This window comes from Zalophus californianus, chromosome 1, assembly GCF_009762305.2.
Source record: "Zalophus californianus isolate mZalCal1 chromosome 1, mZalCal1.pri.v2, whole genome shotgun sequence".
In the NCBI taxonomy this organism is placed as follows: domain Eukaryota; kingdom Metazoa; phylum Chordata; class Mammalia; order Carnivora; family Otariidae; genus Zalophus; species Zalophus californianus.
The window spans coordinates 20,983,368-21,001,493 of record NC_045595.1 but is presented as its reverse complement, the minus strand read 5'-3'; the positions used below and the strand labels follow the sequence as shown (position 1 = coordinate 21,001,493).

The 18,126-nt window shown below is 54.6% G+C and overlaps 2 protein-coding genes across 4 annotated transcripts in view; one reads left to right on the top strand and one right to left on the bottom strand.

The window, feature by feature from the left end:
• NISCH (nischarin) overlaps positions 1-9,397 on the bottom strand; it is a 32,833-nt gene extending 23,436 nt beyond the window's left edge. For 2 of the 3 annotated variants that reach the window (XM_027584307.2, XM_027584308.2), the window contains exons 1-3: positions 9,201-9,397; positions 6,947-7,030; positions 6,174-6,356 (exon numbers count right to left, since the gene is read on the bottom strand). In XM_027584307.2, coding sequence (XP_027440108.1) covers positions 6,174-6,356; positions 6,947-7,030; positions 9,201-9,296 — 363 coding nt within the window. In that variant the 5' untranslated portion in view covers positions 9,297-9,397. The remainder of the gene's footprint in view (positions 1-6,173; positions 6,357-6,946; positions 7,031-9,200) is intronic. The other variant, XM_027584309.2, reaches the window with a different exon arrangement.
• Positions 9,398-11,028: 1,631 nt separating this feature from the next.
• Positions 11,029-14,090, top strand: TNNC1 (troponin C1, slow skeletal and cardiac type). Its single transcript, XM_027584414.1, has 6 exons — positions 11,029-11,141; positions 12,653-12,683; positions 12,904-13,050; positions 13,319-13,433; positions 13,667-13,803; positions 13,889-14,090. The coding sequence occupies exons 1-6, from the start codon at positions 11,118-11,120 to the stop codon at positions 13,918-13,920; spliced, it is 486 nt and encodes a 161-aa protein (XP_027440215.1). The 5' UTR covers positions 11,029-11,117; the 3' UTR covers positions 13,921-14,090.
• The last annotated feature ends 4,036 nt before the right edge of the window (positions 14,091-18,126 follow it).

Below are 18,126 nucleotides of genomic sequence, written 5' to 3'. Positions count from 1 at the left end.
TCTAAGTCACTACAGATTCTGCTAGGAGGTCACCTGTGCAGACGGGTGACCCCCACACACCTCACCCAATCTACGCGGAAGGGACGTAAAGTGCTTTGGGGTGCCACAAAGGTCTGAACTGAGAAGCATTTTTTTAAAAAGACATTCTTTAGGGGTGCCTGGGTGGCTCACTCGTTAAGCGTCTGCCTTCAGCTCAGGTCATGATCCCGGAGTCCTGGGATCGAGCCCCGCATCGGGCTCCCTGCTCAGCGGGAAGCCTGCTTCTCCCTCTCCCACTCCCCCTGCTTGTGTACCCCCTCTTGCTGTGTTTCTCTCTGTCAAATAAATAAAATCTTTAAAAAAAAAAAGACATTCTTTATACCTCAAAAAAAAATTCAGTTAAAATAAAATTAGCTACACTTAAAAAAACAGTAACACCCATCCCTAAATGGGCTATAGACCCGTCAGTCGGCCGCCTGCCAGGATCTCGAGTAGAGCTGCACACAAATGTGCCATGAACTGGTCAGGCTGTAGCTCGGCGGCTGCCACTCTGAGCATGTCTGCGCAGGCAGAGCCCGCGACCAGGTACATCCCGCAGCACCCGTGCCTGTGCTCAAGGAATACCCCTGGGCCAGCCCGACTCCTGCTTGGGGCGTACTCGAGCACAGAGCCCTTGTTAACGGGGCACAGACAAGGGACTCCATCACACGTCACTGTGTGCTTCACACACATATGCTAAGGGTCAGAGGTGGGGGAGGACCCTACGTACTTTTTTTTTCTCCCTAAGTAACTTTTATTTCACGACCGTGATGAGGCATGCTAGCAGGAGTCAGGTATGTCATGTGCGATTTGCTTTAAGTAAAAATTCCCTATTGAGAGATTCAAGCTTCAAATTTCACTGGAGAGAGCTCCAAGGCCGTAAGTCACAGAGAAATCTGTCCTCACTTACAGCCTCAGTACTTGCAGCTGAGACAAAGGATGGAGGTGAATGCTCAGGCATGACACCAAGACGGTAACTGTTTGAGGCGCTGGGGTGGCTGAGGCGGGTGAGCATCCAACTTTTGATTTCTGCTCACGTTATGATCTTGGGATCATGAGATCGAGCCCCGCATCAGGCTCCGCGCTTAGTGGGGAGCCTGCTTGTCCCTTTCCCTCTTCTGCTCCTCTCCCCAGCTCGCTTGCTTGCTCTCTCATACAAACGAATGAATAAATAAAATCTTAAAAAAAAAAAAAAAAGAATGGTTCAAATTTCAAAAAGTATCTTTGTCCTAGTCCACTGGCTTTAAAATAAAAAAATGACAGAAATGCCACCTTTGCCAAGCACTGAGTTGATGGCATTCTGATGACAGAAATGCCCAGAACTGCTCCTTACCAGGGCAGCCCATACTGGCCGGCGCCTGGTGAGGCCCGGTGGGCCCACTGTTCTTCCAGGTCCTTTACTGCCACTGCACAGCCTCCTCTAATCCTCAAGGGTGGGGGGTCATCACCCCCAAGCTCACAAAGGAGGAACTGGGACACAAAGAGGTCAAATGATGGACTTGGAATAAACGGTCGGGGGTGGGGGGGCACCTGGGTGGCTCAGTTGGTTCAGCAGCAGTTCTTGGTTTTGGCTTGAGTCATGATCTCAGGCCTGTGAGATCGAGCCCACATCAGGCTCAGTGCTGAGCGTGGAGCCTGCTGGAGATTCTTTCTCCCCCTCCCTCTACCCCTTGTGCGTGCTCTCTCAGGAAAAAAAAAAAAAGGCTTAAAGGGCCTGGAAATGGCCTGCCTCCCCCGAGTCCACTGGTTGACATCCTGCCTCAAAATGGTGTGCTAGAAATTCTTTGTGGGATTCCGTTTCATTGAATTTGAAAACCTCTGCTCCTGGGGTGCTGGGATGAGGTTTGTCACAGAGTGCCAGGAGTTCCAGGAGCCACAGCTATCTGGAGAGAAACAGCACAGCAACAGGCCCAGTGCCGAGGTGTGCCCACTCACAGCAACACTGGGCTGCCCTGACCCCTGCAATCCCCATCTCAGAGTTGGCCATGGAGAGAAGCGCTGCCTTCTTTCCTTGCCATCAAAATCCACACTGCAAAAAAATGAAGTTGGAACCCCTTACCTCACACCGTAAACAAAAACTAACTCAACATGGACGAAAGACCTAAATATAAGAGCTAAAGGTATAAAACTCTCAGAAGAAAACCAAGTTGTAAATTTCTGTAACCTGGGACTAGGCAATGGTTTCTAAGAACATCAAAAACAGAAGTGACCAAAGGAAAAAATGGATGAACCGAACTTCATCAAAATCTCAAACTTTTGTATTTCAAAGGCACTACCAAGAAAATGAAAAGACAATTCACACAATGGAAGAAAATATTTGCACATCACATTTCTGATAAGAGCCTAATATCCAAAATATATACATATGTATATATATGAAAAAACTCCTACAACTCAACCATAAAAACACAAGTAACCTAATTTTTTAAAGTGCCGAGGATATCTGAATACACATCTCCAATGAAGATATGCAAATGACCAATAAGCACGTGAGAAGAGGCTCAACCTCATTAGGGAAATGCAAATCAAAAGCACCATGAGATTCCACTTCACAGCCACTAGGATGGTTATCAAAAAAGTGGACAGAAACAAGTTTGACAAGGATGTGGGGAGAGAACCTGCACACTACTGATGGGAATGTAAAATGGTGCTGCCACTATGGAAAAATTTTGGCAGTTCCTCAAAAAGCTAAAGTTACCGTAAGACCCAGCAATGCCACTCTTTATGTATACCCAACAGAAAAGAAATCCTATGTCCACACAAATTCTTATATATGAATGTCCACGGCAGCAATATGCTTACTAGCCAAAACATGGCAACAACCCAAGCGTCTGTCAACTGATGGATAATGTCGTATATCTAATCAGCAGAATATGACTCAGGCAGAAAGGACCAAAGTACAATACAAATGGACCTTGAAAGCATCATACTAAGTGAAAGAAGCCCATCACAAAGGCCACATTTGTATGATTCCATTTATATGAAATGTCCAGAATAGGCAAATCCATGGGGACAGAAAGTACATTAGTGATTGCTGATGGGTACAAGGCTTCTCTTCATAGTGATGAATGTTCTGGAATTATTGGTAATATCTGCACAACTCTGTGAACATACTAAAATCAGGGAATTGTATACTTTCAATTTTTTTGTTTTTTAGATTTATTTATTTGAGAGAGAGCGTGCACATCAGTGTGCTCGCACAAGTGGGGCAAGGAGCATAGGGAGAGGGAGAAAGAGAGAAGCAGAGTCCCCAATGAACTGGATCTCAGGACCCTAAGATCATGACCTGAGCTGAAATCAAGAGTCACTTAACAGACTGAGCCACCCAGGTGCCCCAGGAATTGTGTATTTTAAAAGAGTGAATTTTGGGATTGGGACGCCCGGGATGGCTTAGTCAGTTAAGTGTCTACCTTTGGCTCAGGTCATGATCCCAGGGTCCTGGGATGAGTCCTGCATCAGGCTCCTTGCTCAGCAGGGAGTGTGCTTCTCCCTCTGCCCCTCCCCGCTTGTGTGCTCTCTCTCTGACAAATAAATAAATAAAGTATTTTAAAAAAGGACATGCAATCTACTTTTTTAAAAAAGTGAATTTTATGATATGTAAACTATATTTTAATAAAGAAAAAAAACCCCACACTCCAGACAACTAGGGTTCCCTGAGTCCACCCTGTCCAATGTCAGCCCCACAAGAAGTGGAACATGTTGGAAATAATTTCAGAGAGAACACTGATGGGACAAAGGCTAGAAGAAATACTCCCTAAGAACTCCCAGCCTGCAGAAAAGGCTGAGGGATCTTTTTTTTTTTTTTAAAGATTTTATTTATTTATTTGAGAGAGAGAATGAGATAGAGAGAGAGCATGAGAGGGGAGAGGGTCCGAGGGAGAAGCAGACTCCCCGCTGAGCGGGGAGCCCGATGCGGGACTCGATCCCGGGACTCCAGGATCATGACCTGAGCCGAAGGCAGTTGCTTAACCAACTGAGCCACCCAGGCGCCCATGAGGGATCTTTTAGGCCCTGTTTATTCAAACTCACTTGAAGATCTAGTGGTTCTCCAATCAGGTGAGGTTTTGCCCCTAGGGGGATATCTGGCAAGGAGGCCGTTCTCGTTGTCCCAACCTGGGGTGGCTATTAGCACCTAGCCGGTAGAGGCCATAGATGCTGATAAACAGCGCATGGGACAGTCCTCATGACAACGACCCAGCCCTAACTGTCAACAGTGCCACAGCTGAGAAACCATGATTTAATTTCATGATGGGTCAGTTTTTAAAAATCCTTGCATTTATGTAACCCAGGGGCCCTTCTGATAACAGTATTTCAGTATGTCCAAACTGTTCCAAGCAGTAAAGCATGCCTCAAAACAGAGCCTCAGGTGTGGGCCGGCCCAGGCCCACCTCAGGCAAACCTATCTCAAAAGAGCAGTCCAGGCCTTTCCATGCTCGGAGCTGGACAAACCTGCTGCTCAAAGACCTAGGTCTTCAGCAACGAATTATACTTTCAAAGGGCTGCTTATCAAGTTTTATCCTTAAATGGCTAATAAAAGCTTTCTTAAAGAACAGCACTTCCTAAAATACTAACCGGTAAAGTTTATCTGAAACACTCGCGTAAGTAATGGAAATTTTTCCTTACATAAGGAAAGACAACATAAAAAAATGTCTACAATAGGAAACTGATAACTACATAGTTGCTAGTATATGCTGAATAAAATCCAAAGCATTTAGATCGATAGATAGATAAGAGCCCATCCATAAATGCCACCCATTTTCCACAGCCCCTCCAAGCTTAGTGACCCAATGCTAGCGTCATCACCAAATTTCCAGGCTCTATCTAGCACTCCAAAAAAGGTTCGGTCGTCTTACTCTGAAAACACTTCGAGAAAGTTGTGTTGTAAACATATTTGAGCCCTTAAGACCACAACCCACAGGTCCCTTCCCAAAGGGTAAGCCTAAAAATGGAGGAGATTCTTTCATATCTTCAACACATAAAAGGAAAACAATGTCAATTATCCGAAAATCTATCACCCAGAGATTACTCCTAGTACTGCGGTGTAGGATCTTTCAGAATTTTCCTAGGCAAATACAGTCACATAAATTTCTTTTCATAAAAAGGGGACCATTCTACACACCATTTTATGGCATGCTCATTTCATATAGTAACATACTTATTTTCCTATGTCAACAAATCCACAGCTGCACCATCATTTTCTAGCAGAATATCCGATTACAGGGTTGTACCCCTTGATTTTTTTGAAAAACACCTATTGGACTTTTTCAAAACATTTTTTATTTGAGAGAAAGAGAGAGAGAGAAAGTGCACACTGGAGAAAGGGGAGGAGCAGATGGGGAGGGAGAATCCCAAGCAGATACCCCGCTGAGCGCAGAGCCTGATGAGGGGCTTGATCCCACAACCCCGAGATCACCAACCTGAGCTGAAACCAAGAGTGGGTCGCCCAACCAAATGCGCCACCCAGGCACCCCTCTTATTGGACTTTTGATTGTCTTCGGTATTTCGCTACTACCCTGGAATGTACCTACGTCCTGCTGACGCTTACCTGATTGCTTTCCCCCTAGAATAAATTCTCAGAAGTGGAACTGTGAGTTGTTTTCAATATCTGAGTTTCACACAGCCAAACTTCCCTCTGTGAGGTGTAACAACTCATCCTGTCACCAGCAGCCCATGAATGTTGTTCCTCCATCCAGAGCCGCTCCGGGACACACACTCCCGGTGGAGTCTATCTACTGACTCTCGGCACCTCGGACCCTGAAGATGCCCTCCCATGGCCATATTCTGCCAACACAGGCTGATTCCTTCATCTCGAGCTGAACCAACAGCGAAACCATCCTCTATCCCAGGTGTCAGCTGTTTCCGCTCTACCCCCATCCATTCGGAAAACTAGCCTGAACACCCACAGGCTGTTTTCACTATACAAAATGCCACGTGGTAAAGGAAAGCCTCTCTGTGGCCACAGTCTAATTTAGAGCAAATATGTCAATAAACGGGCTTCTGCCCACACCCCATCCACAGCAGGGTGATGTTCCTCCATCTTCTAACCTCAGGGTCCAACTCCGGCCCACTTCCCCCGAAAGCAGAGGCTCATGCTGGTTTGCTGCCTCGAGCCTGGTGGTTGAGGGCTGGCAGGGGAGACCTGGAGAGGAACTTACGTAGAGATGAAAATGTAAGAAGTGGGCCAGCACGCTGGGGGCCACGCCGGGGAAGGCAGCCAGGAGCGTCTGCAGGTAGACCTCCAGATCTTTCTCCCTCTTCTCCACCAAGCTTCTTGAGTTTTTCCCAATGATCTTTTTAGGCGGAAGCAGGTTTTTGTCAATTTTCCTTTCTGCAACCAGCTGTAAGAAAATAGAAGCATGGTCAACCACAGCCCCAGAGGGTCTGTGATGTTGCAGGATCGAGGCACGCAGCGTGTGGACAGGCGCTTGCCACAACTCCCACAACCTTGCCTTCTGGCAGTGGTATCAGAATAAGCAATGCAACCAGTGCATCTGGAATTTGGCCTCATCAGATTCAATTAGTATTAGAAATACCAGGACCTTGATTGCAGACAAGGAGCTCCATGTGGAGCCTGTAGAGACAGAAAATACCTCCAGGCCCCTAAAAACCACCATTTTTTCCAAAGCCGAATGAAAACCAATCAGGGCGGTGGCCTGTCTTTAAAACACTCATGTTGCAAATGACCCAGAGAAAGGTGGCTCTCTCCAAAATCAAAGAAAGAAATGGAATCACAGCCAGACATTAAAGTCAAGGTTCTGGAGTCGCTCTAGTCAGGGGGGGATATGTTAAAACCCGCTCCCTCCCCCAGGACACTGACCATTATAGGCACGGAGCTGGTTCTGCCCTCACTTCAATGTGCGGCACAATGGAAATGTGGCCTAAAAGCCCCCAAGCCCTGGGACACAGATTCCCGGTTCTCAAGAGTTACCTTTTCGTGGAGCTCATAGAAATCACTGTAACGGTGCTTGACGGTCCATTCGTGGCTGCCGACAGCGACCTGGATGATGTAAACCTACGAGGGCAAACCGACAGTCCTCGCCCGGCCAGCCAAAAGGAAAGCCCCGTCCTCCCCTGAGCAATAGCCACAGGCCACCCAGACCACCCCAGCCCCCGGGGCCAAAGTTAGGCTACCCTTGCCCGCTAGACTCTGCATCTGACCCTTGCCAAGCAGCAGGACCCTCTCGCAGCGTCCTCCCTGGCCCTAGCACCAGCTGGCAGGCACATGGGATCAATCCGTGGGTCTACCTAACAGTGAGGAACAAAAAAGGTGACCATCTTATCAAGCCACCTCTTTCGTTTTTTACTTCCAGCCTCTAACCTGAGCTGCACGCAAGGCCACCCCCACCAAGAGCGGCAGAACAGGGTGGAGTCTGGCAGGACTAGCTTCTCTGCTGTATATTTTTCCAGGTGCCCTGACTATATCCTAGAATCAAGTCCCTTCCCAACGCTTTCAGCTGGTTCCTGGCTAGGATTTCTGCTGCTGAGCCAGGCGTCAAAGCACTAAGAAGCCAATGGGAGGGTGGGGGGAAGGGAAGTGATGAACAATCAAGACTAGCAAAAGGCAATATGGCTTAGCAGGTAAGGGAATGAGCCTTGGAGTCAAGGAAGACCTGAGTTCAATATCTGGTTCTGCCATTTCCGGGCTGGCCTATGTAAGTGATTGAGAGCCTAAATTTTCTCTGAGCCTCAGTTTCTCCATCTTAAAATCTGATAGGTTTAGTAACTGAATAAAGTAATTCAAGCAAAATGCTTTGTACAAGGTCTGACATGCAGCAAACGTTCAACAAAAAGTGTGTTAAAATATAATAATAATCAGCACACCCGGAGACAAATCGTGGGGTGAGCCTGGATCACCACTTCCCCTATACCCATGCAGAAGGGGCTCAGCCGCGCGAATAGGGAGAGCTTTTTGGAGCTGACGTCCTAGCTGAATGCTGCTTATGGGCAATGGGCAATGGGCAATGGCTTGCCAGCCATCAGCTCGGAGACCTCTACCCTCACATGGAAAGCCTCCCCCCCCCCCCCAGTCCCAGTGTCCCGCCCCTCTCTGCAGCACGTAGGGAAGGGGGAGGAGGAATCATCAAATCAGCTGAAGCCTCCAGAGAAGAGCAGCCATTTCTTCAGGGCTGGCCTGTTGCTCCAGGATCCGCCCCCAGCCCCTCTTTCCAGCCTGGCAGCTTCCCTCCCCCTCCTGCCGCCCAGGAAAGGAAAAAGAGCCAGAGAAATGACCCTCAGGAGGAGGGTTAGGATGAGGGCCAAGGGGGTGGGGTGAAGGCAGGGCCAAACCCCCCCCCCAACTCCCCATCCTCAGGGAACAAAGAACAGGAGGCTGGGAGATGCTCAATACGCCCCCACCCCAAGGCCAGTCCCTGCCTGGCTGCCTACCAGGCCCACAAGCCTGGCGACTAACCCCATCCAGCTCCAGAAAAGCCTCCCAACTCCATCACAGTCTGGAACTCCACCCCTCTTTTCAGTTCTCCACCTCCCCCAAGGCCTTGAAGTGTGTGGGTGGCTTGCTGCCCCAACAGGCTCCCTCCGCCCAAAGCCATGAAGACCCCTGAGGTTCCCGGGTCTTATACTTTCAGCACAGAGTGACGACCTCAATTCCCCCGCGTCATGGTTCCACTCCTCCCCCATTCTGGTCTCTGACTGACTCCCAAGGCCTTGGGGCTCCAGATCACCCCTCATTTTTAAAGCAAATCTCAACTGCGACCCCAACCCCCACCCCCCAGATCAAGGCCCCGCTCCCTTTTCTTCATGACCCGCAGGACCCCGAACCTTTCCCCGATTCCATCCATCAGAGACCCCTCCCCTCCCGGACCCTCTGTCACGTCCTCCCAGGCTGGCGCCCCTGCAGGCCTAGGGGATCTAGAAGGGCCTCCACCTCATCTAGACTCCCGTCTTCCGCAGACCCCTTTATCCCCAGATCCTCCCCAACCCTAGCCCTCATTTCTGAGAGCGTACCCCTTCCCCAAGCTCCCTCCCTGAGACCCACCCCAGGACCCTGTTCCCGGACCTGCGAAACCCATACGCCTTCCCCAGATTCCCCTCCTCGAAACCGAGGCCCCCGCTACCTCCTCCTCCCCGGTGGCGGGGCCCAGGTCCCCCCCAGCCCCCCTCGACTTGGGACTCCGGGTTCCAAGCCGCCACCCCCAGTTCTGGCGCCCGCGCCCCCTGCACACCGTATACGTGTCCACGAGCTCAGAGCCCACGACGCGCGCCTCCTTGACCGGCTCGGCCTCTCGCTCGGACCCGAAGCTGCGCGCCACCGCCGCCATGTTCCGGGCTCCGTTGCTGCAGCCGCCACCGCCGGGCGCAGACTGGCAGCAGCAAGGGGCGGGGTCAGCGTCCCACCGCCCCCTGGCCCCCACCGCCCCCCGCCCCCGCCGCGCGCCGCGCAGCCATCTTGGCCCCGCCGCCTCCTCTCGCGCTCGCCCCGCCCCCCGTGCGTAATTGACAGCAGCCGCCAACAGCGCGCGTGCGCAGGCCGCAGAGGCCGGAGCGCTCGCGTAATTTGTAGGCGAGCCTTGCGGCGTTTCCTGCAGCCCAGGAGAAACTGAGGCACCGGGCGGGGGTAGCTCTGGGCATTGCCACTCGGTGCCCGGGAAGGGAGGACGGAAGACCTCGCACCTCCCGGGGTACCCGAAGCAAGTCACTGCACCATCTGGCCTCTGTTTTTCCCTTTCCAGAAAGAGGCAGTAATCGCGCCCCGCCTGGCTCTCGGGCTCATTCCCTGTAGGGCACGAGAGGATTGAAGGAGAAGATATGATCTGGGGGCTCCTGGGTGGCTTAGTCATTAAGCGTCTGCCTTCGGCTCAGGTCATGATTCCAGGTCCTGGGATCGAGCCCCGCATCGGGCTCCCTGCTCGGCGAGAAGCCTGCTTCTCCCTCTCCCGCTCCTCCTCCTCCTGCCTGTGTTCCCTCTCTCGTTGTCTCTGTCAAACAAATAAATAACATCTTTAAAATAAAAAAAAAAAAAGGTATGAGCTGTGCTTAGAGCTCGAGCTGGACAGAGTAACTCTGCGCCAGTTCTTAACCAAGACCTCCTCTATTGTATGAGGTTCATCCATGCAACGCGGCACTCGAGGCAGGGAGCTGGTGTGGTTATCAAGAGAGGACTCTGCATGTGGGTGGAAGGAAGGGATATGTGCTGGTCATTGAGTGCAAGACCCTACAATGGTGTCCTACCAGAGCTCAGAAGGTGGGGGCGACAGGCTGGACCTGGACCCAGAAACTACAGTGCTGGAATGGGGTAGCACAGACACAGAGATGGAGCCCTAATCCGGGGGAAGACCCTGACCCAGAAGACGGAGATGGTAACCGAGGTGGAGGGGAAGAGTCTAGCACAGATCGGGCATCTGTAGGTGTTTACTGAATGACTAAATGCAGCTCACCCAAGCCCAGAGCTAGTACTGCTCTCCCTGGGGAGGTGAGAGGTCTTGGGCATGGATGCTCTGACAACCCTGGCTGAATGGGCTCCACACCCCTCTGTACTAAGGTGGGTCAATGACTTACTTCTCCAACGGTTGCACAGCACCATACTCTGAACTTGGCATTCGAGGCTTCTTTTGGCAGGGCCTCTCCTTGCATACAGCTGGCCAGCACTGGCCAACCCCCCACCGCCTCCAACAGGTTTAGCTTAAGGCAGGGGCTGCCAAGTCAGCCATACCCTGAGGAAGTCATCAGCCCTCCAGGAGCCTCAGTTTCCTCAGCTGAAAATTGGGGATAATATTGCCCACCTCCCTGACTGGAGATGAGCTGCTGTGTGTAGGGGCCTGGCCTGGGGCCCGCTACTTCGAAGCACCTGTCCTGTCCTTGGCTCATGTTTTCATTCATTCGAGAAACTTTTTCAGAGAGTCCCCTGGGAGCCATAGAGGACGGAGGGAAAAAGACGTGGTCCTTGCAGCCCTTCATCTGCTCCCTGCGCTGGGCAGAGGACACAGGGACTCAGGCCAGCCTGAGATCACCAGGGCTGGGGGAGGGGGTGGAGGATACTGCACGCAGGGGTGGGCTGGGCCGGCCCGGAATGCGGTGGGGCAGGGCTATTTAAGCCCAGGGCCGGCTGGCAACCCCAGCAGCCTGCCCTGTGAGCCGCCAGCATGGATGACATCTACAAGGCTGCGGTGAGGGACTGGGCTGGGCAGGGCTGGGGTGGGTGGGCCCAACTGGGGGCTCACTCAACTCACGTTGGGGGACGAGGTCACCCCACGAAGGTGGTGGGGACCCAGGAGAGGGCCCATGCAACTTTCAGCCCAGGCTTTCGAGGGGACGGTGGATCTGGCATTCCAGTTCCAGGGTGTGAAAGGAGTGAGGGGTTCAGGGGCTGGAGAGGAGCTTTCAGGTGGGTGGAGGAGGTCTCCGCTTTTAGCATCATGTCTGCCCCCGTCTCCAAGTGTCTGTAGTCTGTGTCACTGTCTTCCAACCACACCTCCCTTCGCTCGTGTCCGTGGTCTCTGGGTCTTGGCCTTTCTCAGTCTCTTTCCATCTCTTTGTCCCTCCCAGCCGTCCCTCTGAGTCTCTGTTGCTGTCTCCTTGTCCCCACTCCCCTTTCCTGCCCCTCACATTCTGCTTCTCACACTTATAATCCCCCACCTACCTCCAGCTCCTTGGATGGCTGAAGACGCTGTGGAGGGTGGGACAGGGGTTCGAGGAGGGGGCTGGAGAGCCAGGATCCTGAGCTGGAGAAGGGGCTTAGAAGTTTGAGGCAGGCAGGGAAGCACTGGGCATGGGGGAGAGACAGGGGGAAAGGAATAGAGAACCAGGGCCGCAGCCCCCATCAGGCCTGGCAGGCTCAGGGCTCAGTGGTCTAGCCGGGGGTGAGGGCTGGAGAGTGGTCACCCCAAGTCCCTGCAGCATCCTGGGGTCACTGAGGGACTTCAGATAGTAGTCCCTCCCTGGAGTGGGGGGTGTTGCTGACCTCCCCCTGCCCCAGAGGTGAGGACATTCGGCCCAGACAGCTGTCCCCAAGGGAACCCCTCCCTCAGCCCTGGGAGTACAGCCCCACTCCTGGGCAGGCAAGAGCTACAGCTGGCTCTGGGGCCGCCCCTGCCTATCCCGTCCATGGAGCTGGGGGGGGGGCAGCCCTCCACCCCGTGCCCATACAAGGCCTGGTGGGGCTGGGGACTAATTTTGGCTCCTGAGGCACCAGCAGGCCAGGGGGCCAGATAACGCTGCCCCACCTCCCTGCATGCCAGAGTCCCCAGAACAATCACCAGGTTTAACTTTGCCCCCCGTTAAAAATAGCCCAGTGGCCACCCCGGTCAGGTTACAGTGGGTGGCTTTGCCCATCCCCACACTGGTTTTATTGTCCCAACCTGAGGGACAGCTGTCCCTCGGGCCACCCAGCTTGGATTTCAGCAGGGGGGCCGAAAGGGCATTGAGTGGTCACTGACTATTGTTACTCAGGGTCACCTTGGCCCTGGAGGGGGCACCCACCTGCCACCCTGGCCCTAAGCCCAGCCTCAGTGAGGCCAGCGGGGTCACCTCAGGGCTTTGGGGGGCAGGGAGGGAGGACTGTGACCTGGGAATGGCCTGCCTCTTCCTGGCTTCAGTTTCCCTGTCTGTGGGATGGGTTGATTTCCTTAATAGCAGCTAAGTCCTGAATCTGAGTCCTGAGACCTCCTTTTCTCTCTAGGTAGAACAGCTGACAGAAGAGCAGAAAAATGGTGAGTGCCCCAACACACGTGGGGGTACAGCAGTGTCGGGCTGGAAGAGCATAAGGACCCCAGAGGCTGGGGTCCCTCTTACTGTGACCTCAGAGGTCTTGGAGGGAAATGGGCAGTTGACAGCCTCAGAGGTCCGGCCTTCTGGGGTCCTGGCTTCCGAGCCCTGGCCACTCTGTAACTCCCCCAACCCCTTACCCCCCACCCCCACGTTTGGACACAGAATTCAAGGCAGCCTTTGACATCTTCGTGCTGGGTGCCGAGGACGGCTGCATCAGCACCAAGGAGCTGGGCAAGGTGATGAGGATGCTGGGCCAGAACCCCACACCTGAGGAGCTACAGGAGATGATTGACGAGGTGGATGAGGACGGTGAGCCCCCGGGCCCCCCAGGCCCCAGACCCGCCTCACCCTCAGCTTGCTTGGGACCCAAGTCCCGGCTCTGCCACTTATTACTCTGTGCCCTCGAAGGAACCCGTTAGCCTCTCTGAGCCTCAGTCATGTCATCTATGAAATGGGCATAACGACCACACTCATCTCACGGGGTTGCTACGACGATGCGTGCAAGGACAGCACCGGGGTTTAGCGTCAAGAGCATTCTAACCATCCCTCACTAATGGCCGTGTCACTTACCTTGCAGGCAGCGGCACAGTAGACTTTGATGAGTTTCTGGTCATGATGGTTCGGTGCATGAAGGATGACAGCAAAGGAAAGTCTGAGGAGGAGCTGTCGGACCTCTTTCGCATGTTTGACAAGTGAGTGCATAACCCTGGATCTCTGACCCTGACCCTAGCAGAGGTGGGGAAAGGGGGGACAGTCTTGTGACCTCAAGGCCTCAGGCTCCCATTCTGTGCAATGGGAGAATGGGGTGGCCCACCTCCCAGCGTCCTTGCCTTGCCTCCTGGGGTCATGGGTGGGGCTGCTTCTTCCCTTCCTCTGGCCCACACCATGAGCTCTAAGGTCCCCTTCACCCCCCACCCCTGCACAGAAATGCTGATGGCTACATAGACCTGGATGAGCTGAAGGTGATGCTTCAGGCTACGGGTGAGACCATCACGGAAGACGACATTGAGGAGCTCATGAAGGATGGTGACAAGAACAACGATGGCCGCATTGACTATGATGGTGAGGGAGGGCGCTGTGCTAGATCCCTGCTGCCCACACCCTGGCCAGACCCCTTCTCTGACCTAGGCCTCTCCTCTCTCCACAGAGTTCCTGGAGTTCATGAAGGGGGTGGAGTAAGACACCAACCCTCGCCCAGAGCTGCCTGTGCCACCTTCCAACTCCATGGTGGGGGCCAGGGGCCGGGGTCCCCAGGATGGGAGCTTGGATGTGTCCTCGATCGTGGGCCCTCCCTGACTGCCTCCCCCAGCCCTATCCTAGGGAATTCGAATAAAGCCCTGCTCCCTGTAGGCCTGGTGTCTGGCTTTCATGCCCCGGGGGGGTCAGGCTGTGGATGCTCTGATGACCACTTCCTGCCTTATCCCTGAGCCTGTGCTCTACCCATCCCCGTACACCATCTTCTGCCAGAGGGCTTGGATTAGGCTAGAGATTACCACATTCCATAGCCCACGGGCTTCTTTCTATGACTGCTGATGCCCGGGCCCTGTCTCCAGAGATTCAGCATCTGGACTTGGTGGTGGCCCAGGAATCCACATTGAACAGGCTCCTGGGGGCTATGGCTTTGATTGCCAATTGGTAGCTGAGAGGTCCTGTGCTTGGAGAGAGCAGAGCACCCTGCTAGGCCCTGGAGGCCCCTTGGCATGGCAGCCCAGCTCCTTCTCAGCTCTGGTTGCAGAGAAGCGAGGTGCTCCGGGGGCCCACTTGCTTGCATTTCATGCTGGTAACACCGACTTCCTGGGACTGAGGGACACACTGTCTGCTCTCCCTCCATTCACCCGTTTGCCAGCTGAGGACCCTAGGGCCCGGAGAGGTGCAGGGACCTGTCAAGATCATCCAGTGAGTCTGGCAGAAAACAGAGCCACGTGGCTCCCAGCCCAGGGCTCGGTCTGATGCACCCCCTGCCCTGAACCTCGGAGGCTCCAACAGCCCACTTTCCCTCCCTGATGGAATGGAAGTGTGAGGCTTGGTGGCTCTCAGCTTAGTGGGGGCCAGAGCCACGGCCACAACGGTGGCGCTGGCCTTGGGGGGGGGGGGGGCCGGCAAGGACCTGGAGGTGTCAGCAGTGGCGCTCACAGGAGCGACATCCACCGCGCTGTGCAGGCTCCGGCAGAATGCCAGCAGCTGGGCTCCCCGCTCCGCCCAGCCATTCCAAGGCCTCTCCACCTGTGCCCCAGCCTCAGCGTTCCCCAGACAGGCCCAGCATTCCGGAGACAGTCTTGGAATTCTGGAGATGACTCCAGGGCAGGCCAGAGTGTGGGAGCTGTCCGGCCCCTGGAGAGGCCTCGGGGAGAGCAGAGGGGTCCCTTCAGGCCTGCCCTTGGGAGCTGGAGAACTCAAGGACCTACACGTTACCCGGAGGAGTGACGACAGCCTGGGAGAGGAGGCGGGGCCATCGTGGGTGCACCTTCCCTAGTCGCATCCCTACCCTGTGCCTGGCATGAGGGCCGGATGCTGGAACCCTTCAGAGGAAGGCCCCATCCCTAATTTCGTAAAATTGACCATCGGCGCAGGAAGACAAGAGGGTGCTGAGTGGAATGAGGAAACCAGTGTGGTGCTGGAATGGGGATTATGGAGACGCGGTGGCCACGAGGCAAGAGTGGTCCGGGATCCCGGAGGAAGTGTGTTTGTGGTGGGACAACCACAGAAGAGATGGCAAATCCTTCGTCCATGTCAAAGTTGCGATGCCTCTGGGATGGGGTGGCAGAGATGTCAAGGCAGGGCCGGAGCTAAGTGAGGGTGCAGAGAAAGCGCTGTAAAGTCCCAGGTCCTCAGAGTAAGAAGGGCTTTCCCAGCCCCAGTTCCAGATGAGGCCCCCGGGGAAGAGGGAGATAGACAGAGGTGGCCAGGACTGGACACCAGCCAGCCCTTGAGGGTAGTCCGGGACAGGAGGTGTGGCCAGGGGGATGGGAGAGACCCTGGCTGAGTGAGGGGCCCTGGGAGCCAGGGGGGAAGGATGGGGACATCGAAGGCTGCTGGTGGCTCTGGGGTTAGGGACCTGGAGGCCCCTGAGGCCTTGGTCACCTGGACATGAGGGTTTCCTTGGAGCCCGACGGGAGAGGACCAAAGGAGTGAGGAGTGAGATGATGTGAAGGGGAGCTGGTGGGCACAGACAGTCCTGTGCAGCTCCACGGGAAATGTGCTGGAGCTGCAGGGCGACATGGAGTCCAGGGAAGCTCGTTTAAGGAGGTGGGGCAGGGAATGCTGGGGGAAAAACCCAGGGAGGCTGGCAAAGGGTGATGCGAGATGCAGGGGCGAGGCTGCAGAAGGTGAGCGGCTATGGGTCTCTGGGGGACGTTTTAAGGGCCTGGATCCAAGCTGGGCAAGGAGAATGGGGCTGAATGGCAATGGGGATACTGAGTGCAGAACGGGGTGTCCACGGGAAGGGGTGTTCTGAATGGAGACGCCGAAGGTCACATCCTTATCAGTAGTGAGTTGGAGGATGAAGTCAGGTGGCTGAGGTAGGGGCAGGAAAGGGTGGTTGTTGGTGAGGAGGACTGGAGGGGCACCCGGGGGGGCGTGGGCTGCTGTTGGGATCAGGAAAGAAGAGAGAAACTCCAAGAGTTAGGCTTTCTGTGAACAAAACAGGAGGATGGCTGGGCCAGCTGTCAAGAGGGTACATGGGGAGGTGGCGGGGGGTGCCTTAAAGAGGGGTCCACAGGGAAGGGGATCTGCGCGATGGCCCCAGTGTCTCTCTTCCAGAATGAGTTTGGTTGGGGAAGAACAAGAGCAACCATTCTGTCCAGGCATGACCACCCCAGAATCCTAGCTGGGAGAGGCTGAGCTGTGACCCTCCACATAGACACCTGGTGGCTCCCGATGCACGAGCACTCACATCACACGTGTGCACAGCCCAGGGCTCACAATCTCCCACCAGCACAAGGCATTAAGCTCCCCCATGTGCATCACCTATATTGACTGTTTGCTGTGTTCGCTCCTCTCCATTTTTTTCAGGGCTATGTCATCCTTCGCCTAGATAGTGCTTCCTCCATGAAGGCTCCCTTGATTTCTTGATCAGAAGCAATCGTTGGAGTCTCCTACCGCTCCTGCCTTCAGGAGTACGGTTGTCTGGGTACTGCCTGCTGCCCCAAAAGGCTTTGGTCTCTGCTGGGTGGCCCCACTGCCCCCCCGCATAGGGCCTGACAGGGTGGGACCTCCTGAAGTTCCCTCTTTGTCCATTAGATGGCACAAGATGCCTGTGGGTGGACCCATCGATCTGTGCTGTCAAGGGGACGCTTGGGGTCTGTTTCCAACTTGTGGCCAGCAAGCAGGGGCCTGCACAGAAGATCCTAACCCCCTTCCCTGGCTGGGAAAATGAGACCCAAAGAGGGAGAAGAACTGCTTGAGGCCACACAACAAGTTAACAGCGGAGCTGGGGCTCCCGGCCCCTGCCACAGGCTGTTTTTCTGCAGTGTGCGGTGGGCTGCCCCACACAACCTGCTCCAGTAGACCCGGGCCTCCCTGCAGCCCCAGCTGGGGGGCTGGCTGAGCTGAGACCCCCAGGGCGAGCTGGCAGACTGAGGAGTCGTTGGGCCTCCTGCTCACAGCTGGTAGCCACATGCTAGTTGAGGGGCTGTCCGGCTCAATCTTCAGCCAGGCATTGGCCCTCAGCCCGGTCTGCAGGCTGAAATGTCTCCCCAGTGAGAAGGAGGCAGAGGGGCTCCACCCTTCTGAGGGCCCATGACAGCCGCTGCACAGGCACACCTCACCCGTGTAGAACCTGCTACACTGGCCACGGAAGGAGGAGACTGAGGCCCAAAGAGGGGAGGGCTTTGGCCAAGTTTCTCGAAGGAGCCAGAGGCTGGGTGGACTGACGCTAGTCCCTGGCCTCCCTGAGTAGCCCCTTGCCCAGTGCCAGGTCAGGACCCCCTGGGAGGAGCCATGTATGTGGCAGGGGGAGATGGAGACAGGGAGACAGGGTTCCAGGTCCTTCGGTCCTTCTCATGCTGACTCAAGGAGCCAACCTGTTTCCCTTCCAGGGATGAGATGGGGGTGGGGGTGGCAGGATCCCAGTACCCCAGGAGTCCCAGAAGTGAAAGAGAGTCCCAGGAAAGGGCAGGGCTGAGCAGGGCCTATTGTCAGCCTGCTGTGTGGCCTGGGCTAAGCCCTTCCATCTCTGATGCCCCCAAGTTTCTTTTCTTTTCTTTTCTTTTTAATATTTTATTTACTTATTTGACAGAGAGAGACAGAGCAAGAGAGGGAACACAAGCAGGGGGAGTGGGAGAGGGAGAAGCAGGCTTCCCGCTGAGCAGGGAGCCCGATGTGGGGCTTGATCCCGGGACCCTGGGATCATGACCTGAGCTGAAGGCAGACGCTTAACAACTGAGC

Coding starts and splice junctions, on each gene's coding strand:
- TNNC1 (XM_027584414.1), top strand. CDS start 11,118: ATGGATGACATCTACAAGGCTGCG. Junction 11,142..12,652: donor ATGACATCTACAAGGCTGCG/GTGAGGGACTGG, acceptor TTTTCTCTCTAG/GTAGAACAGCTGACAGAAGA. Junction 12,684..12,903: donor GACAGAAGAGCAGAAAAATG/GTGAGTGCCCCA, acceptor GTTTGGACACAG/AATTCAAGGCAGCCTTTGAC.